General features: G+C 41.9%; 3 protein-coding genes across 4 annotated transcripts in view; 2 read left to right on the plus strand and 1 right to left on the minus strand.

Annotated features, from left to right (window-relative positions):
• Positions 1-406: 406 nt before the first annotated feature.
• LOC311143197 (nucleolar protein 16-like) lies at positions 407-6,098 on the plus strand. Its single transcript, XM_084178984.1, has 5 exons — positions 407-548; positions 3,692-3,800; positions 3,900-3,969; positions 4,110-4,216; positions 4,764-6,098. Exons 1-5 carry the CDS (start codon positions 442-444, stop codon positions 4,905-4,907), a joined length of 537 nt encoding a protein of 178 aa, XP_084035110.1. The 5' UTR covers positions 407-441; the 3' UTR covers positions 4,908-6,098.
• Positions 6,099-7,877: 1,779 nt separating this feature from the next.
• LOC311143196 (ADP-ribosylation factor-like protein 9) lies at positions 7,878-11,677 on the minus strand. Its single transcript, XM_084178983.1, has 4 exons — positions 11,505-11,677; positions 10,061-10,241; positions 9,507-9,682; positions 7,878-9,116 (listed from the first exon to the last, which is right to left on the minus strand). The coding sequence occupies exons 1-4, from the start codon at positions 11,640-11,642 to the stop codon at positions 8,949-8,951; spliced, it is 663 nt and encodes a 220-aa protein (XP_084035109.1). The 5' UTR covers positions 11,643-11,677; the 3' UTR covers positions 7,878-8,948.
• Positions 11,678-12,351: 674 nt separating this feature from the next.
• The window catches only part of LOC311143192 (protein KIBRA-like), a 35,286-nt gene continuing 25,711 nt past the window's right edge, over positions 12,352-21,926 (plus strand). For both annotated transcript variants that reach the window (XM_084178977.1, XM_084178978.1), the window contains exons 1-6: positions 12,352-13,389; positions 16,837-16,946; positions 17,162-17,365; positions 17,796-17,872; positions 20,270-20,349; positions 21,466-21,595. In XM_084178977.1, coding sequence (XP_084035103.1) covers positions 13,271-13,389; positions 16,837-16,946; positions 17,162-17,365; positions 17,796-17,872; positions 20,270-20,349; positions 21,466-21,595 — 720 coding nt within the window. In that variant the 5' untranslated portion in view covers positions 12,352-13,270. The remainder of the gene's footprint in view (positions 13,390-16,836; positions 16,947-17,161; positions 17,366-17,795; positions 17,873-20,269; positions 20,350-21,465; positions 21,596-21,926) is intronic.

Here is a 21,926-nt window from a genome sequence, read left to right on the forward strand (position 1 = left end):
CAGATTGTTTTTCTTTTTAAGACAAATCATTGCAGCCAGGGATCTCTGACTCCCAACTAGGCTAGTTCATCCTTCATCATCATCATCCTCATTCTCATCATCATCATCCTCACCACTAGCAGCATCACTAGAACCAGAATAAGTGATTATCATACCTTCCCTGTTATCAAATTATGACCCATAATTTCATGACTTTTAATTAGTTCATGATAGTAATATTATCTGTGATACTTTTACGCTACTGCTACTGCTATAATAATAATAATAATAATAATAATAATAATAATAATAATAATAATAATAATAAAAATACTACATAAAGGTCAAAGGTGAAGGGGCGTTTATTCTACCCACGTGACACCAACACATGTGTCCTTCGTCCTCCCAGAAATACTTCCTTATTCCTGCAGACGTTCCACACGTTTTTCAAACAAAGTGACAATGCCAAAAGCCAAAAAGAAAAGTAAAAGAAACACGTTTGATTACAGTAAAGACAGAAAGAAACTGAAAAAGCAGTTTAAGAAAAGGGAAGCCCCGAGAATTGAGTGGTAAGTCGAATACTGATTATGAAAAACAGTCGATGCTAGCAATGCTAACTCCATGTTCTAGCGAGCTGTGATGCTGACGTTATGTTTTGTCTGTGTGATTGAACTAGCTAGCCAGCTAACTTTACTATAACATGTTATCTGGTCTATTCCCTTGTTTGTTATCAATGGTTGTCAAGCTGGTGAAATAACATAAGCTAGCTTGCTAACGTTAGCTACTTGCTTTGTGCCAGGGCAGGGCGTCGTTTGGCTGAACATATTTGATTCGTAACATGAATTGTTTGGCCTAGTGACTGGCAGCGGTCGGCTTCAATATACTTTATTAACTCACCAAAGTAAACATATTGGTAGAGACAGTACTGAATACCATTTGTCTGTATACGCAAGGTGGCGACTTTTCTGAGCAAGTTGTAACCGCCAGACTAGTTCTGGTAGAATTTATATTTTACCCTTATTTTACCAGGTAAGTTTATTTTCAAGTTTTAATGTCACATGCACAAGTACAGTGAAATGCCTTTCTTGCAAACTCAAAATCCAACAATGCAATAGTCAATAACAATGTATTACTATATTTTTTCCAACAATTGTTTACAGACAGATTATTTCACTTATAATTCACTGTATCACAATTCCAGTGGGTCAGAAGTTTACATACACTAAGTTGACTGTGCCTTTAAACAGCTTGGAAAATTCCAGAAAATGATGTCATGGCTTTAGAAGCGTCTGATAGGCTAATTGATATTTGAGGTGTACCTGTGGATGTATTTCAAGGCCTACCTTCAAACGCAGTGCAAAGAGCTTGACATCATGGGAAAATCAAAAGAAATCAGCCAAGACATCAGAACAAAAATTGTAGACCTCCACAAGTCTGGTTCATCCTTGGGAGCAATTTCCAAACGCCTGAAGGTACCACGTTCATCTGTACAAACAATAGCACGCAAGTATAAACACCATGGGACCACGCAACCGTCATACCGCTCAGGAAGGAGATGCGTTCTGTCTCCTAGAGATGAACGTACTTTGGTGCGAAAAGTGCAAATCAATCCCAGAACAACAGCAAAGGACCTTGTGAAGATGCTGGAGGAAACAGGTACAAAAGTATCTATTTCCACAGTAAAACAAGTCCTATATCAACATAACCTGAAAGGCCGCTCAGCAAGGAAGAAGCCACTGCTCCAAAACCGCCATAAAAAAGCCAGACTACGGTTTGCAACTGCACATGGGGACAAAGATTGTACTTTCTGGAGAAATGTCCTCTGGTCTGATGAAACAAAAATAGAACTGTTTGGCCATAATGACCATCGTTATGTTTGGAGGAAAAAAGGGAATGCTTGCAAGCCGAAGAACACCATCCCAATCGTGAAGCACGGGGGGTGGCAGCATTATGCTGTGGGGGTGCTTTGCTGCTGTAGGGCCTGGTGCACTTCACAAAATAGATGAAAATTATGTGGAAATATTGAAGCAACATCTCAAGACATCAGTCAGGAAGTTAAAGCTTGGTCGCAAATGGGTCTTCCAAATGGGCAATGACCACAAGCATACTTGCAAAATGGCTTAAGGACAACAAAGTCAAGGTATTGGAGTGGCCATCACAAAGCCCTGACTTAACTCCTGAGTGGCGCAGTGGTCTAAGGCACTGCATCGCAGTGCTAACTGTGCCACTAGAGATCCTGGTTCGAATCCAGGCTCTGTCGCAGCCGGCCGCGACCGGGAGACTCATGGGCGGCGCACAATTGGCCCAGCGTCGTCCAGGGTAGGGGAGGGAATGGCCGGCAGGGATGTAGCTCAGTTGATAGAGCATGGCGTTTGCAATGCCAGGGTTGTGGGTTCGATTCCCACGGGGGGCCAGTATAAAAAAATAAATAATGTATTCACTAACTGTAAGTCGCTCTGGATAAGAGTGTCTGCTAAATGACTAAAATGTAAATGTAAAAATCCTATAGAAAATGTGTGGGCATAACTGAAAAAGCGTGTGCGAGCAAGGAGGCCTACAAACCTGACTCAGTTACACCAGCTCTGTCAGGAGGAATGGGCAAAAATTCACCAAACTTATTGTGGGAAGCTTGTGGAAGGCACCCTGAAATATTTGACCCAAGTTAAACAATTTAAAGACAATGCTACCAAATACTAATTGACTGTATGTAAACTTCTGACCCACTGGGAATGTGATGAAAGAAATAAAAGCTTAAATAAATCATACTCTCTACTATTATTCTGACATTTCACATTCTTAAAATAAAGTGGTGATCCTAACTGACCTAAGACAGGGAATTTGTACTAGTATTAATTGTCAGGAATTGTGAAGATCTTTAAATGTATTTGGCTAAGGTGTATGTAAACCTCCGACTTCAACTGTATATACAGGAAATATTCTAAGTCAGATCCAATACCATATTTACATGTGCAGGGATACTGGAGTGATGGAGGTGGATATGTATAGGGGTAAGGGGACTAGGCAACAGGATATACGATAAACAGAGTAGCAGCAGCTTGTATGTGAGTGGTATGTAGTCAGTATAAATGTATGTGCATATTGTGTGTGTGTTGGAGTGACTGTGTGTGTAGGGCCCTGTGAGTGTGCATAGAGACAGTGGAAACATCTAGTGGAAAGCCTTCCCAGAAGAGTGGATGCTGTTAGCAGGAAAGGGGGGACCAACTCCATATTAATGCCCATGATTTTGGAATGAGATGTTCGACAAGCAGGTGTCCACATACGTTTGGTCATGTAGTGTAGCTTGCATTGCAGAGCAGCTAGCTAGCTAAAAGCTAGGCTATGTTGAAGATACCATTGTAGCTAGCGACCTCCACCTAATAATTATCATCAAAAACAAACATCATTACCATCACAATGAACTTAAAGGGGAGGCAAGTCATAGTATAATTGGCTTAACAGCCAATGTGTATTATTTAACATTACATTACTATTATATTAATGATAATTGTTTACAAGATGCTAGCTATCCCATGACGCCATCACCGATTTATAGTGCAGATCCGACACGTGTGGACCAAAGCATGTCTGGCGCTAAACAAAGTGCTCATGGCATACATAATACATCACAAGACATACAATACCCACTTATCAGAAATGTATGATCTAGCATGAGTAAATGGCTATAGTTGTGTAACTAATTGTTTATTTCAAGTCATCAGATCCGAAATGCCTGGAGTGACAAGAAGTCTGTGGCAAGGAACTTGCGAGACATGGGTCTGGCATTTGACCCTAACCGTGCCCTCCCAATTAAGACACAGACCGTGAGTATATCCTGTCCATCATGGTGATATACTATACATTCACAAGTTATGGGCTAATCTCTTAGAGTGAATTGTGATGTATAATTGACATGTCTGCAGTTTGCTGCTGTGGAGAAAACTGAAGAAGCTCCCACCCTCAAATTTGTAAGGAAGCCATACGTTCTCAATGGTAAGGAACCATTAATAATTTATTGTTACACAAATCAACATGTGTTTTTTGTGTTATTTACATATACAACGCTTCACCTATTAGATTTTATTAGAAGATCTGTTCACGTAGACTCATGCATGACGACTTGTTTTCAACAGAACTTGTGGCAGAGGCGAATCTCCCAGAGAAAGACACAAAGACCTTATCCACAGACTTGATCGAGTACGTGCAGTACATGGTCAGGGAACACAGCGAGAACTACAAGGTAAGTACAGCTGATGAGGAATTTCACCTCACCTAACTTGATCATCTCTGTACAGTAGTATTTCACAAAGGATGGGCTGGTATTCCTGTAGTTGCAGTTTATTGCAGCGGAGTCACTGACCACCTTCTGGAGACACTTGAAACCCTACCTCTTTAAGGAATACCTGGAATAGTAATCCTTCTACCCCCCTTTACTACCACTGTCTTTTGTCTAAACTAACACCTGACTTATTTCACCTGCTAGCACTGACTTGTTCAAAGAAATGTACTTATTATGATCGAGATGTAGTTGTCCCTGATTGCACTGACTTTGCTCACAGCTGCTTGTTTGAAGAAGTGTACTTACTGTGATCAAGATGTGGTTGTCCCACTGGCTATCCTAAATTGAATGCACCAATTTGTAAGTCGCTCTGGATAAGAGTGTCTGCTAAATGACTTAAATGTAATGTAAAATGTATTGCCTTTGGGTCATGGCAATAAGTACTGTATGTTCTTATGGGTATTGAGACCACATTTGTTTTATCCCAACCTAATTTCTGCTTCTGTAGGCTATGGCCAGAGATGAGAAGAACTATTACCAGGACACGCCCTCACAGATCAGGAGGAAAGTGGACCAGTATAAACGCTGCCATCAAGAGGAATACAACACCTTCGTGGAGTCTCTCAAAGGTGGGAAACCTGTTTCCACATAACTGGGCCTGTCTGTGGTGGTCAAAGACTTTCAGTGTAGAGAGGGAGATTATTCCTCTCCATCAGTGGAGGCAGTCTGGGAGCGCTGACTCACAATTATTCTGTTTCTTTGATGGACAGTAGAGGGAGTCATGGTGCACTCAGCAACTCTCCTTCAATCAGAATGGATGGTAAATTGGGATTTTAGGAACTGTAAACATTTTAGAAAAAGACCAGACACATTTTCAACATGCATAAAATCAAACACTTTATTATATTTGTTCATACTTCCCGTATGTATCCCAAAAATAGTTACACAAATTCCATACAGTAAGAACATTTAAGACTGCTTTTGTAATGAAGTGAACATGTATATTTGTAAGGGGAAATTCCACAGTAAGAGTGATGGTGAGACTAAGATTTTTCACTTTAAAGTGCATGCCAAACAAAAACCAATGATTGCAAAGTTAAACAAACCATACAACTGGAAATTGTTAGATACTTAGGGATTTGGGCAATGAGGCCTGTTATATACTTCCCCAGAGACGGATGAACTTGTAGATACCATTTTTATGTATCTGCGTGCGGTTTAAAGGAAGTTGCTAACTAACGCAATTGCTAACTAGCGTATCTGCGATACCCACAGACTTCCATTAATTGCGCTAACCCTAGTTAGCATTGGCTTGTGAAACTACCTCTAACTTTCTTCATGCTGGACACAGAGACATAAAAATGGTATCCACGAGTTCATCTGACTCTGGGGAAGTATATAAAGGGCCTCATCGCCCAAATCCCGAAGTATCTCTAACAATTTCCTCTGGAAATTTTAACAAAAACACATTTACTTGAAGAACAGTGCAGATGCAAAGTTTGGTAACAGAATGATGGAACAAGCTGTAATTCTGTTACCAAACTTTGCATCTGTACTGTTCTTCAAGTAAATGTGTTTTTGTAAAATGTTCTGTGCAAATTGTTAAAAGTAGTCCTTGTGCATAGAGTTGCATGGTTTAACTTTGCAGTCATAGTTTTTTGTTTTGCATGCATTTTAAGGTGGAAAATCTTAGTATCGGCATCACTTTGATACCGTGGAATTTCCCTAAGCCTTTATCAATACATTTCCTTTTTTGGATAACAAATAAGATGTATAAACATTTGTCAAGCTTGTGCAAAGGGTTGTAATATGTCACTGCAAAAATAAAACAAGAAATATAAGACATCTGAGTGCGTTAAACCCTTAAAGCAGCATATAAGTATTACAACTGAACACAAAACAAATATGTAAAACATGCTCTAGAGGATTATCAAGAAACGATGGCGATATCAAGGTGTAGGGATGGCACGGTTATTGGAATATCAGAACAGAATACATTTCTGAAGAAGGAAAAAGTGTGACATTGTTACACAAGGATATACCATGACATTTGAAATTCTTAATTGAATAAAACTAAACTTCTGAATGCAGTTTGACAGTGCTACTGCTGCTTCAAACATCTTGTGTCTTTGACAGAACATTGTAGCCTATAGTTTGTTGTGCACTGTAAATGTAGCCTACAGTTCTTAAGACGCACAAAGTAATTGTTTTATTTTCAAGCTCATTTTCTCTCTCATGTTGCATTATATTTTCATAGTGCATTTAGCCTTCCAGTCAGCCCTGACATCTGTAGCCTATGCTTTTTCCCCCACTTCAAATAGTGATAACAGGTATGCACCTCCTTGAAGTTCCACAAGGCCTGACACAGATCAATGCAAAACACTCACCAGAAAACCTTTTTGAAACAATCTATTCTATCATGGTGAACATCAGACTTCTTTCACTGTTGCTGAATGTTAGCCAAAACTACTGGAGAATAGCAGCCAAAAAACAACGGAGCACTATCAGCTGTTGTGGTACCGGCATTTGCTTAATTCTGATTGGTCCAGAGATTCAAGAGCAACTTTTTTGGGCGAGGGGAATTTTGACAGTCCGGATATCTGGAAAAAAATGCATGATTATACAAATAGTGAAATAATGTCATATGCCCATCCCTATCAAGGAGGGGTTTGTCCTCATCTTACGATACGTTTGTTTATGTGCACATCAGGTTTGAATACACTAGATTTACTGTATCTCATTAAACAATGTTTTCAACAAATGGGAAATGTCTCCAATAAATCTAACACTTGGTACATTGGATATATTTGGTGAGATGTTAGACATGATATTTGATTAGGTTGACCAATAACCCTGAGCATTGCAGTTAAGAACCTTTTTTTAAATTGAATGTTTTATCAAGACAGTCAGGAAACTGCATTCAGATGTCTTGAGTTTGCCTGTAGTGAAAACACCAACACATTAGCTGACCTATTTCAGTATGCTAGTCCTATCTGTTCTCATCAATTATTTACAATCTCATTTCGGGGAGCAACCAAGTGCTTAATTGATGACTATTAAAGCGTCTGGAATGCCTCACTGAGTACATACAGTAATGTAATAGTGGCAATAGTATCTGCTAAACTGTTTGGACAGGGCAGGTTGTTGTGTTCAAACTAACCTACATTGGCATGGAGTTGGGAAAAAACAAGTCTACAAAGTCAATAATTCTATATGCTAGATAATGACTGCTCAGCAAAACAGCTTCCTGTTTGAGCACAACTTTGTCCTATAGTACAAAACGTCAAAACAAGCTTATATAAGCCTACCTATAGATTTGTTTCCCCCTTAGTTGTTTTTGTATTGATTTGTTTGGTCAGAGATGGCTGCAAGGAAAATGGTCCTCTGTTTTTTCCCACTGGGTCCTTAAATGGCCTGATTTCTTTAAATCGTAGGTAAAGTTATAATTTTAACAACCACATTTCAGTTTAACAGTCAAACAAAACACCAGGAGGTGCCACTGCAGTAGAAACATGGCATTATAATTCATACATGCTTTAGGAATGACTGGTCATTGATCGGAAGGTTGAAGATAAGATTGAAAGGTATGTTTTGAATAAAAGCTGGCTACTAAACAACTGCCTCCTATAAGTGAAAACATGCAACTATTACAAAATTCCAACGTAGAGCATGAATTTCTCAAAGGAAAAAAGTCATCTTAAAAACTGCACTCAGTTTACACCTATTAACATTAATCTTACATCAATTTACATGGACTTAACTACAATAAAACTTAACACTCAATAAAATGTCTCCTTTAAAGATAATAAAATGCCATGATGTCATTATTGACTGCATTGACCCTAGCTCACACATGACATTCCCACAATGAGGAGCATTGAAGCTGTATTGTATTGACACTTATGCTACAATACAAATGTAACAAGCTTCATGCTTGGTAGCTAGATGCATGATCTACACTGAGTATACAAAACATTAGGAACACCTGCTTTTTCCATGACAGACTGACCAGGTGAAAGCTAGGATCCCTTATTGATGTCACTTGTTAAATCCACTTCAATCAATGTAGATGAAGGGGAGGAGACAGGTTAAAGAAGGATTTTTAAGGCATGAGACAATTGAGACATGGATGGTGTGTGTGCCATTCAGAGGATGAATACGCAAGACACTATTTAAGTGCCTTTTGAATGGGGTGTAGTAGTAGGTGCCAGGCACACTGGTTTGAGTGTGAAGAACTGCAACACTGCTGGGTTTTTCACGCTCAACAGTTTGCCATGTATCAAGAATTGTCCACCACCCAAAGGTCATCCATCCAACTTGACAACTGTCAACACGGGCCAGCATCCCTGTGGAACGCTTTCGACACCTTGTAGAGTCCATGCCCCGATGAATTGAGGCTGTTCTGGGGGGGGCAACTCCAATATTAGGAAGGTGTTCCTAATGTTTGGTATACTTAGTGTATATTGAACCCTGTTACTATTGTAATGATCAATGATTCAGTGAAGACTGTTTTTGGTCCCTGACTCCCAGAGTGCCCTGAAGGATCTTCTCTAGTTGAAAAGTATTCACACGCAATCATTGCTACTTGCCACTGGTCCTTACATGCGGGCTCACCCATGGGCCTCTCTCCCCATCCCACCTGCATGGTCAACCCCTCCCCCCCCCCCCGTTCAACTCATCCTGTCCTAGGGAATCAGACGAGCTGTAGGATCAGGTCCTGGAAGGCCTTCAGATTCCGGGAGCCAATCAGGCCGTCTGAGCCCAGCTGGGCAGCCAGGAGGAACAGCCTCCTCTCGTCAGCCACCGCCCCCAGAGACAGGGCCTCATGGAGCTCCGACATACTCATGGCGTTGTGCTTGTCCTGGGAGGGGAGAGGACACACAGGATGGACAGTGAAGTCTACTGCCAAGTCACTCTGGGTTTGATGAGCATCTGTTAAAATGACTAAATTGTAAATAAAACAGTTTGACAATCTAAGCATGGATGTATCACAACACTGGTCATGACAGGCGTAACATCACGCTTATAACAGTATTACAAATTATTTCCAACACAGCTCAAGTGAGGTGTTACTAACATGTACTCACTGGAGAACATACATTTATCCATGTCCAAGACACTCGTGTTGCCCACAGTAATAACAACAAACGTGTTTCTATAGAAATGGAATGAGATTCCATTCGTTAGGTTTTTCTTTTTCTAATGGCATCCGCCCAAAGACAGTATCAGACAGCTCAATAGTCAAGGTCACCTGTTTGTTCCCCAGGACCACCACAGGAAGTTGTGAATCCAGTCTGAGAAGGCGATGCAGCTCAGCCTTGGCCTGTGGGAGACGTTTTCTGTCAGAGGAGTCAACCACGTACACCAGGACATGCGTCTTCCTCAGGTACTCTGTCCAGTACGTACGCAAATCCTCACCCCCTCCAACTAGAAGACAGCAGACAGAGGTAGGCCGGTTACTTGAGAAGTGTTGCTAGGCAATTAGGAAGATGTATGAACTTGTGTTTTACACCTTCTTATTTGTTTGTCACACTACAAAAGGGCTAAATGAATTATTCCACTGAAGAAAAAGTAAATGGTGCGTGTTGTCCAAACATGTATGACTGAGTGTAAGCAAAGGCACATGATTATAATGCTTTTGGTAAGGCCACTGGTATTTTGAGGGCCAAACTGATAGCTTACAATGTGACACATTTTAAGGTCATAGAACAGCCTTAAAGCCCTCTGCATGGAGTCTTACAGGCCGGTTGAATTACCCTACAAGCATATGCAGAATTCTGGTGGTGTGCAAACTGCACAGCTTACTCTCAAGGAAATCCAGCTGACAGGCAGGGGCACTGAGGCTCATAAAGTTGAAGCCCCTGGTGGGGCGGCAGTGCCCTCTCTTGCCCCCGTCTCCAGCTGTCAGCCCCTGCAGCATACTGCTCTTCCCAGCGCCGTCTAGGCCAAGGACTAGCACCTGGCGCTTTCCACGCTCCTCCTGCTCCTGTTCAACACACCGCAGGAGGTCATCAGAACACCTGTTCTCTTAACATCAGCAACATGAAGTTATCTTATCCCATTTTACTTTTTTCTCAAGTCACAGATATATAGATCATTGTTATTCTTGTAAAGTGCCGAACTGCAATATGTTTTGTTTACATACATCAGCATTTTCATTATCTATCCCTGTAGGATTAACATTGCACTATAGATAATGCTGCAGTATTTCACATTCACTTGCATTTGTGTGCAAAGCAGCTAGCAGCCTCTGTTGTGACCCCCAAATCCCCAATACATTTTTACATTTTAGTCATTTAGCAGATGCTCTTATCCAAAGCGACTTACAGGAGCAATTAGGGTTAAGTGCCTTGCTCAAGGGCACATCGACAGATTTTTCACCTAGTCGGCTTGGGGATTAGAACCAGCGACCTTTCGGTTACTGGCACAACGCTCTTAACCACTAAGCTACCTGCCGCCCAATAAGCTGTCTACTTGGCCCACAATAACTGCATAAGCTCTTTGACCACTGTAATGTTATGAAACATAATAATCTTAGTTTCCCATGAATGTTATTTAAATCAGCTCTGTACCATCTCATTGGTTTTTGAGTGGGACACTTTAGGCGAGTGGCACACTTTAGGGGAGCTACACACTTGAGTCAACAAATGTCTCAGCCGTTTTTGCTTGATTACATTAACGGTAGCCTTATCTTGTCTCCTTGATTTAATCAATACCTTTGAAGCTCCTGAAAATCCTATTAGTTAATTTCAGGTAATGTCCTATGGCCCTATAGGCTATAGTCAGATGAAATGTTTCTATAGGCAATTATTATTATGATAGTGTTACTACTTTGGAATGATTTGCATATATAAACCATTTTTCCTTCAACATGAAACGGGCTATATTTTCTTGTTGCCCTCTTGGAGCCTAAACCTGTATGAGTCCCATTATGTGCATCAATCTTTATCACAACCCATCATCATCACCATGCAGTCAGTTTGTGATCAACATGATCTGGGATGAAGGCTCAGCATTCATGTCATATGTATTGTATGGGCTGGAAGACCACATCCACGTCTAGACAGAAGTGATTTGTGAAGTCCTATCTGCGTTCGATGCTACTGGCGCCTATATAACTTTCACTGATCTGGCATAAAGAATCCGGCGATAAACAGTGAAAACTGTGAGTCTGACCCCCCCCGATTGCAACAGAGTCATAAACGTATGCCGACTGAACATTCCTAGATGGCAGAGAATAAGAGTTTACCTCTTTTATCATGTAATATTCCGCTTCCGGAGACCATATTCGCCTTCTGTAGAAATAATTCAAGGCAATAAACAGCGCGGACCCGAAGGCAGCCACCGCGGCGGTTAGGGCGATGGATATGTGCCGAAGCAGAACCATGTGGCACTGCTGGAACGCCGGAGAATGTCGTCTTCCTGGACACCTCAGCCAAGAGCCAACGATGAAATTATCGAATGATTTCCACTGTAACCAGTGCACGTGATATCTCTTCCTTGTTTGTGTTGAAAAGAGCCCCGCCAGCGCTTGTACCCTTCAATCGGTTGGATTCGTGACGGCAGAGTCTATGGCCTGGGCAACAGCTACTTGTGTAAAGTGGATGAAGCCTCTGAGTTTTAATGTAATTGCAAAAGGGTATGTCGGTTCCCTTAAATCTAGTTATTATAATAGGGCCTAAATATTTCGCATAAAGTGCAATTTACTACACAGATTCTGGTTTCTTTTGGACTGGATTTTATAAATTTGACGGCCTATAATGAATAAGACAATTCCAGTTGTGTTTAAAATGATCAAATAAATATTTGTAACCTAGAGTGAACAGTGAAATCATGGTCAATACAATGAGGAACACCGTCAATAAAAACTGTCCATGGGAGGGCGTAATGCACTTGTCTCAGAAGTTTGCCTGATGAAGTAGAACTAACACAGAGCAACATTTATAATTTTTCACCAAGTAAATTATTTAATTGTCTCGTGTGTCCGTCATGTTATAACGTAAGAGTTACACATTATTCCACATTTAAAACCAGACAAAATGTCATTGTAGGAAAAAGCACCTGTATGACGTAATTCAACAGCATCGCGAGCCTTCACGACCGACCGCGGCAAACAGTACTCTGGAGGAGAGGCTTGCTGCCCCTTTAAGTAACAAACGATTATAAGTAAACAACTTCAATGTGGATTTATCGGAATTTTGCAGGAACATTTACCGTGAATGTGAAGATAAATGCAGCTTAATTCTGTGGAATGGGGTAATTTCTGGGTAGAGCACGAGAGGGTTACTTGCTAGCTGACTGGTTAGCATCGTTCTCGCTAACTAAACATGGTGGCCAGTGAACGAAAAGGGCTCTAAAATATTTAAGAAAAGCTTATTGCTGAATGGTGAGACATTGTTGTAATATTTCTACACATACAAAAAACATTGGGTGGATTTGCAGACTTCAAATGCACTTTTCGGTTAATCTGAATATCCAGAAAGGAGTCAAGCTGTCCCAACACAATTAACATGCCTTGGACCATGGACAACCCGCTTGAAAAGTTATTCGTTATGTTCTAGAATGTATTATACATAATTAGACGAACACAAACATTGAACAACGATGACTTCAATTGCACATAAGGGATTTATCTCGTGAAACACCACTCTCTCAATTCCAATGTGACTGGTTGTAACATTGTTACTGAGTTGAGCTAAACGGCTACAAAATAACCTTTATTCTGCAGAGAAATCATTTGCGCATCTGTGCTGGAAATATTGTTTCATTAAGGAAATTGTATCAGATTGCTTTGTTAAGAAAACAACAACTGTTTGGCAAACATTTCTACTCGTACTCTGAGAACATGTACTGCGAGACGTTATGGATTATCACATAATCCAACACGCACACAAACCAGAATTTGTGAATTGGAACCGAGTGATGATTTTAAGATACTCCACACAACAAGACATTGTTTACCTTCGATAGAATTTAGAGGACTTGCAGAGAAAATTACATGGAGACTCGTCTGACATGCCAAGGAAGGAGCTACCACTACCAGAGGGTTGGGAAGAAGCCCGGGATTTTGACGGGAAAGTCTACTATATCGACCACATCAAACACGCTACTAGTTGGATTGATCCAAGAGACAGGTATGGTATCATATGGACAGCGCAGTGGGGGGAAAAAGGGAGTGATAAAAATTTCCCCGTTTTATATTTCTCATACCGTTGATGTACACGTCTTTCGGTGAGTTTATCAACTTGCTTGATGGAACAGAGATGGGCAGTATTTATGTTACATGTTTTTGAAATACGTTTTTCAATTACTTTTGAGTATTTTGTGTAATTTATATTTCACTGGCCTGAATGCAAGGCATTTTGTAATAAGTTACACAATTTCAAAATGCAAAATACTTTTCTATACCATTTTTATAGCGGCTATCACCCCAGATTTACTGCATTGGTGTCAGAAGTGTGATGGCACTATGGTGTGATAAAAGCATCTGCTAAATGACCAAAATATTATGTGAAAATGAACACTTGCAAAGCACACTGGGTATTATTCTAATGGTTGGTGGCTGTCATTATTGCAGTCATCATTATAAGACCAAGAACATGACATACACAAGGCCACCGATCTGCCCACCTCCCTGGTGAATTGTCACAGGTTGGCTTGGTAGCAGCAAGACCAAGATGACAGAACTTTGTAAACAAAGATCTTAACAGACATTCCTAAAACACACAGCTGAGGAGGGCTGAGCACAGAGGCTGGGAAAGTAAAGACTGATTATTTAAAATCCCTTTCACTGCTTGCCAAGGTGCACAGGGTCAAAGTGCAGCATGAGGCCCTGCTAACCTTTAACTAGGATGTGGAAACCAGAGCCAGTCAGTGCCGGAAGGGATTCATGTATAACCTCTCCATTTCTGGGGCCATGCATGCATTTCTTTACAACAACGAGAGGAGAGGGGTTAAATCAAGTGAGGAACATAGGCCCTTCACAGTGACAGGCTATCTCCTATACTGTTCACTGGTCTGTTTGGGGCACAGTAGAATGAAGCCAGCCCAGAATACTAAGTCTGAGATGAGACACAGCCATACCCAAAAGCTGTCATTGGAGTTTCACATCTCTTTCCACTGCAGTTCAGCACTGGGACATTTCTGTGGCCTTGCTACGGAACAGCTGATGGGGAGTTATGATAAGGAGGCCTCTTCCTGATCATGATAATGAATTCCCATTAGACTGGGCTGCCCTATTGGTGGAAAAGGTGCTGCCACAAATGCATTCTGATTGGCTGGGCCTAGCTCCCCAGTGGGTGGGCCTGGCTCCCAATTGACTAATTTCATTATATGAACTGTAACTCAGCGAAATCTTTGAAATTGTTGTATGTTGCGTTTTTATATTTTTGTTCAGTATACATTCATCTAATGAGCCTCTGCCCTGTCAGTATCTCTGTTGGCTGCATTCGCATACCTCAGCCAGCCATATTGTTTATCCACCCTCATGGTGACGCACCCAACGCATTCTGTCAGGTGAATGGAATGTTATCTCCCAGATACTGAGCCGTTGCCAGGGGGGAGCTGAAGCAGCTAGCAGCTCTACTTGATTGTTGGACCTTGAGCGCAATGAAATGTAGGTTGGAGCCTCATACATTTGACTTGAGGAATTTATAGTGCTTTGACTGAAAGTCTCTGACTCATCTTTCAGTTATGCTCCCCCATGTTTGCACTCGGCCGCACGCTTTGTTGCTTTGCATTAGAGCATGTGCCAGGGTGTTTGACTTTGTTTGCAAGCCTGCCTAGTGTTTTTCACCACCGACACTCACTCAACTAAGTTGTAATGCTGCTGCTCACCAGGAAATGCCAGACCCCCGGTCTTTGTGTGAAACACTTAGCTAGAGGTTAAACCTGAAGAATCATCAACTAGGGCCTCAGAAAGCTGCTCTCGCTATATAGGCCCACTACCAGTATTGTAAGGAACTCACACAGTTCAACAAAAACAGAATGTTGATAAACCCTATCCTCCAGGGGAGTGCTTTCCTAATGTAGGGTCACGGCTGGTCTTTCCTGGATCACACAGTTTATGGAAAAGGCTGGAAAGAAACAGGATTTATTTTATCTTGCGGGTCACAAAAGACAATTATAGAAGCCTTAGGCGGGTCACTCACTACCCAAGATTAGTTATTTAAGACTCATCACTGTCTGAAGAGATGAAGAGATGTCTAGCCTGGTATCCTCTCCAGACAGACTGGGAGAGGTCTTGCATTCCAATGAACAACCAGTGAGTGCCTCACGCTAAGCTCTGGGCCTATTTAAAGCCCTCTGGTTGGCCGAGTGAGACAGTGATTCAGCGCTACTTGGAGGGTAATGATGATGAGTGATGAGTTCGGCCATCAGCTCAGAGTGATAAGGGTTTGAATTTGCAGGGGTGAGAGGACAGCGACAGTGGAATTAATAAAATAATATGATGATGCGCACACAGTCACTCAAAGGACCCCGCAGCCAGCTTTTGGGGGATTTGCGTTTGTTCTCCACAAACCTTTTCCTCCGAGAGATACATTTAGTATGGGGCTAAGGGGGTCTTTGCTGGCCCTTTTAATTATTCATAAAGTGAAAAAGGAACCTGTTCAGTTTCACCCTGAGCAAAAGGCTCTGTGAGGATGGTAATATCTGCAGTCTTCAGAACAGAGTTTGAGCAAAAGAAAAGACTAAGACAAGTTTTCCTACACTCTTAGAAAAAAGGCCTCCAAAAGGGTTCTTCGGCTGTCCCAATAGGAGAACCCTTTTTGGTTCCAGGTAGAACCCGGAACCCAAAAGGGTTCTACCTGTAACCAAAAAGGATTCTACCTGGAACAAAAAAGTGTTCTTCAAAGGGTTCTCCTATGGGGACAGCCGAAGAACCCTTTTAGGTTCTAGATAACACCTATTTTTCTAAAAGTGTACATGTCGGCTGTGCCACTGATAACTTTGTCAAAAACTTGGACATTAGCATAATTTGTATTCTGTCCTTTAGCGTAGGGGTTTATGCCATAGGAGGTTGTGCCAAGTTAGACCAGCATGGAAAAGACAACAGTAGCCTATCAAAATCACCTCAAATCAGCTAATGTAAAGACCCAGAGAGGCTGATTTTTGGACCGTTACTCAGCAAATAGGCCCCTTCACTTTTTCCGTTGGCACATTGCACATTGGTCCTGTTTGTAGAGTCCTTCTGAGGTGCTTTGTGTGTGGTGGCCACTGAGGTCCTACTGGGTCTCCTGTGATCCAGAGCTCTGGCCTTGTGTTGGAAGGCCTGGATTGGTTGCCTCAGAAACCTCCAGGCGATGTGTTAACTCTACTTGTGGAATGTCAGGCCCCAGCTTCCGGCTATTGTGCTTTGCAAGCCAGAGGTGAATAGAGACCCATTCTAACTAGACCCCCCTATTAGAGAGACACACACACACTGCAATGGTGGTAGCCCTCAGTGACAACCAAATTATCTATCTTGGCATGAACCCTGGATGGCCAACTATCTTGGCATGGTCATCCTGATTTACTTTTGCTGTGACACCTCTCTAATTCTTAACATCAGTTGACTGTTGTTTCTTGTGTGTGATTTTCAGGCAGACTAAACCTCTGACATTTGCTGATTGCATTGGAGATGAACTGCCAGTGGGTTGGGAGGAGGCCTACGACCCCAATGTCGGGGCCTACTATGTGGACCATAACACAAGTGAGTCCAGATATGCAATACTCCATAACTATAACTTCCAGCACCCATATTCATCACACATTTGTGGGAAAACAAATGGCCGGTCAAATCAGGATCCAAAATTGTGATTAGAATAAATATATATTATCTCGTCCATTCTTGTTTCTTATGTTCTGTCTCCCTGTCCTCTCCAATTGATTGCCCTCTTTCCTCATCCCCCTCGCTTCCCACATCAGAGAGCACTCAGCTGGAGGACCCACGGGCCCAGTGGCAGCGGGAGCAGAAGGTCATGCTGCGGGAGTACCTGGATGTGGCCAAGGACGCGCTGAGTGCCCAGAAGGAGATCTACCAGGTGAAGGAGCAGCGCCTGCGCCTGGCCCAGCAGGAATACCTCCAGCTCAACAACACCTGGAGGGACAAGTCCACCTCCCAGACCAGCTGTAAGGACCTGGACCAGCCAGGGGGGGCAGGGAGACAGGGTTATGGGGTGACAGAAGGGATAGGCGGCAACGGGGAAGAGAACTAGAGTGATAGGGGTTGTCTTTTATAAGACTAGTCTTTTAGTCTTCTGAGTGATGAAATGCTTTTGACATCTCTGTTGGGAAGGTGCACATCAATTTGATCATAGGATTGCAGCTCATCATAGTTTACTCAAGTTGTCAGTTATAATAAAAGTTTGAATACATGCTACAATACTTAACTTGACTCCATTCTTAAGAGGAATCCTCTGTCGTTGCTCAGACTTGAAGTGGTGATTTACAGTAGTTTGAAAATACACAGGGGATTGATGAGAAGGGCCTTGAAGTTGAATAAAGCAACGTAGTGGATTAGATAACGCCCCGGCTCACCCTCTCATCTTATCTCCCACAGTGAATTCCAGATCATCCTCCAGCAGTAAATATGACCCAGAAGTCCTCAAAGCCGAGATAGTCACTTCCAAAAGTAGGGTAAGAAACCACTCTTTCAAGTTTTTGTCATGTACAATGAAATGCCTTTTTTGCTTGCTCTTTCCCAACATTGCAGTAATCAATATCAGTAGTACTATACAAAAAAGATATACAGTACCAGTCAAAAGTTTGGACACACCTATTCATTCCAGGGTTTTTCTTTATTTTCACTATTTTCTACATTGTAGAATAATAGTGAAGACATCAAAACTATGAAATAACACATATGGAATCATGTAGTAAGCAAAAAAGTGTTTAAAAAATCAAAATATATTTTGTATTTTAGATTCTTCAAAGTAGCCACCCTTTGCCTTGATGACAGCTTTGCACACTCTTGGCATTCTCTCAACCAGCTTCACTTGGAATGCTTTTCCAAACAGTCTTGAAGCAGTTCCCACATATGCTGAGCACTTGTTGGCTGCTTTTCCTTCACTCTGCGGTCCAACTCATCCCAAACCATCTCAATTGGTTAGAGGTCGGGTGATTGTGGAGGCCAGGTCATCTGATGCAGCACTCCATCACTCTCCTTCTTGGTAAAATAGCCCTTACACATCCTGAAGGTGTGTTGGGTCATTGTCCTGTTGAAAAACAAATGATAGTCCCACTAAGCCCAAACCAGATGGTGTCACCAGCAAAGCACCCCCACACCATCACACCTCTTCCTCCATGCTTCACTGTGGGAGCTACACATGCAGAGATCATCCGTTCACCTACACTGCGTCTCACAAAGACACGGTGGTTGGAACCAAAAATCTCCAATTTGGACTCCAGACCAAAGGACAGATTTCCACCGGTCTAATGTCCATTGCTCGTGTTTCTTGTCCCAAGCAAGTCTCTTCTTCTTATTAATGTCTTTTAATAGTGGTTTCTTTGCAGCAATTTGACCATGAAGGCCTGATTCACACAGTCCCCTCTGAACAGTTGATGGTGAGATGTGTCTGTGACTTGAACTCTGTGAAGCATTTATTTTGGCTGCAATTTCTGAGGCTGGTAATTCTAATGAACTTATCCTCTGCAGCAGAGGTAACTCTGGATCTTCCTTTCCTGTGCCGGTCCTCATGAGAGCCAGTTTCATCATAGCGCTTGATAGTTTTTGCGACTGAACTTGAAGAAACTTTAAAAGTTCTTGAAATTGTCCGTACTAACTGACCTTCTTGTCTTAAAGTAATGATGGCTGTCGTTTCTCTTTGCTTATTTGAGCTGTTCTTGCCATAATATGGACTTGGTCTTTTACCAAATAGGGCTATCTTCTGTATACCCCCCCCCCCCCCCCCACAAATTAACTTTTAACAAGGCACACCTGTTAATTGAAATGCATTCCAGGTGACTACCTCATGATGCTGGTTGAGAGAAAGCCAAGAGTGTGCAAAGCTGTCATCAAGGCAAAGGGTGGCTACTTTGAAGAATCTCAAATATAAAATATATTTTGATTTGTTTAACACTTTTTTGGTTACTACATGATTTCATATGTGTTATTTCATAGTTTTGATGTCTTCACTATTATTCTACAATGTAGAAAATAGTACAAATAAAGAAAAACCCTGGAATGAGTAGGTGTGTTCAAACCTTGGACTGGTACTGTATAAGTAGCACAAAAACAGTTTTTTTTTTTTACACTGTCTCTGTACTTTATCTATGGCCTGCATTACTTGTGTTCAGTCACATTAGGAATGGATGTGTATACCCATATGTTCTTAAGTCTTCTGTTGGGGCTTAATTCTCATCCCTAAGCAGACATTAGTGCATGAAATAGGCTTAGTCCAACGGGCTGTTGCTAAGTGACTGAGTGTCCAACTCTCTTTCTCATTGTAAAGGAGGAATGTGTGTAAGTGACATCTTTGTCTGAGACCTGCACCCAGGGTTGCGTCCCAAATGGCACCTTATTCCCTATATGGTGTACTACTTTTGACCAGGGCCCATAGGACTCTGGTCAAAAGTAGTGTACTACATAGGGTGCCATTTGGGACACGTCCCAGAGCTGCCAGTTGGTGTTGCGTAACAGTAACACACTCTGTTGGATTATTTGTCGATGTTTCCCCCCCTCACTCCTCCACATTTCATAAAAAAACAATAAGCAAATGTTTTGTTTTAATCATATTTATTCATATTAGATGCGATAAGGCGCATTATCAGTTATATCCTACTTATTTTTTCTGCATGGAACAAACACAATCGGTTCTATTTGAATCAGCTGTTCCCAAATATAGCCAAATAATCATTCTCCGTAATCAATTGTATTACAACTGGACATTTTTAATTTCAGTAAATCATACTGTGTGTTTCTCTCGGGTGAATCCGCCGAATATAATCATATTCCCAGTAATCAATTGTATTTTGACTTGGGACATTTTTTATTTCAGTGAAATAACTATATTCCTGTGTGTTTGTCTCTTTTAGGTGAATAAGCTGAAGAGGGACCTAGCCTGCATGAAACAAGAGTTGCAGTACAAAGAGCAGGGCTTTGAAACGCTGAAAGAGTAAGTGCAACCCGACCTCGTTACACAATCACAATTACACTACACCGTAGTAGTAGGCTTCTGCTTTTTTCGATACAGTTGCAGAAAGATTCCCGTTGTCAACACATCAACACACTCGAAGCTCTCAGCTCTCACTATGGTCGAAATGGCAACTCGCTGACATTTACAAACAGACAGTGAATTAAATTGTAATTTCATGCGTGACCTTCAAAATGGTCAAATATCACTATTTTTGCCTGCGAAGCACAATTCTCTTGGAGTGCCTGAAGTGCTGCTTCTACAATGTGTCTTGTGGAAAAAGCCGGGCCCTGGCTCATTTCTGTGATTTCTTTTGTTTTTTGTTTGTTTTGTTTTTGTAAACGAACGACAAGATACATAGTGGTTCAGTTGGATTCCAATCCGTTCTTCCGTGACCTTCATTTGATATCAAAGACTTTTACCAACCCTCATGAAACAATAATAATAATATACTAACACAGTAACATCCTATGTCGGTCCTAAGCTCTCCTTTCCCAAAGAAAATACCTTAGGGTCTTTATAACATAAGACCGAAATAGAATAAGAGTATCTATTCTAACAGCCAGGTGGAAAAGGCTTACAGAGGCTTCACTTGTTCTAGTTCTCCTTGGCCTGTAACGGAGGAGTGCTGCTCCCCTCCCTCGCACCCTCCCTCCCTCCTTTGCTCTCAGAAGAATGTGGAAAGACCTGTTGTTCCACTGCACGCATGACTTGCTGATGATTGGCTTTACATATTTGCTGCTGTCGCCACGGATGGATGGTCTCTCTCCCTGTGTCGCTGACGGGCTCTTTCCTCTCTCTCTATACCTGTGGCCCTTTAAATCCAGTTTGACTCCTGTAATAGATCCTTAGTTTTCTTATTGTTCACTGCTGTCTAGATTAGATCAGGATTGTTTGAAAGTGACACAGTAGGATTATCATAGTGAAAATGAAATGTGTTTTTTAAACAACATCCCTCCTTTAACAAACCCCAAACTAAATAATAATAATCTGAGAGCAAAAATGTACAACTCAGATGGCACTATCTTCAGGTGTACTATTTAAAGACCGTTTAATAACTCACTCTCTGATCTGTTTCCACCGTGTGCCTCCCTCCAGGATCGACCACAAGGTGTCCAGCGCACCTTACGGTGTCAATCTTCACGAGGCGCAGGCCATCCTGAATGAGGTGAAGTCCATCCGGGATGCCATCAGCTCCGGGGAGAAGGAGAAACAGGAGCTCATGCAGGCAAGTAGGGATGGGATGAGAGGGGGATGAGGGAGGGAGAGGGGTTGGTGAATGGATAAGATGGGATGGCGGTCAGGTGTTGTGTGCGGAGATATATAGGAGACAGCCTCATATGAGGCTATGGGGAATGGAGGGAGGGGGGAGAGTGTGGCTGTTTAGAGTTGGGCTGACTGTCAGGGAAAGGAAGGAGAGATGGAAAGGAGCGAGGGAGGGAGATGGGCTGGACTGACTGTCAGGCAGGGAAAGAGAGGGGGAGAGAGAAGGAAGAAGAAGGGGAAAGAGGACAGGGAGGTGGTAGACAGGTACTGCAGAGTCTTGTCTCAGTCTTGTG

The sequence above is a fragment of the Coregonus lavaretus genome, assembly GCF_964263955.1.
Source record: "Coregonus lavaretus genome assembly, chromosome: 15".
Lineage (NCBI taxonomy): Eukaryota > Metazoa > Chordata > Actinopteri > Salmoniformes > Salmonidae > Coregonus > Coregonus lavaretus.

Bases quoted from the DNA above. Each gene is read 5' to 3' on its own strand.
- LOC311143197 (XM_084178984.1), top strand. From the start codon at position 442: ATGCCAAAAGCCAAAAAGAAAAGTAAAAGAAACACGTTTGATTACAGT. The intron at 3,801-3,899 runs GTGAGTATATCC...ACATGTCTGCAG, and splicing joins TCCCAATTAAGACACAGACC to TTTGCTGCTGTGGAGAAAAC. The intron at 3,970-4,109 runs GTAAGGAACCAT...TGTTTTCAACAG, and splicing joins GAAGCCATACGTTCTCAATG to AACTTGTGGCAGAGGCGAAT.
- LOC311143196 (XM_084178983.1), bottom strand. From the start codon at position 11,642: ATGGTTCTGCTTCGGCACATATCCATCGCCCTAACCGCCGCGGTGGCT. The intron at 9,683-10,060 runs GTAAGCTGTGCA...GCTGTCTTCTAG, and splicing joins TCAGCTGGATTTCCTTGAGA to TTGGAGGGGGTGAGGATTTG. The intron at 9,117-9,506 runs GTGACCTTGACT...CTCCCCTCCCAG, and splicing joins TGGTCCTGGGGAACAAACAG to GACAAGCACAACGCCATGAG.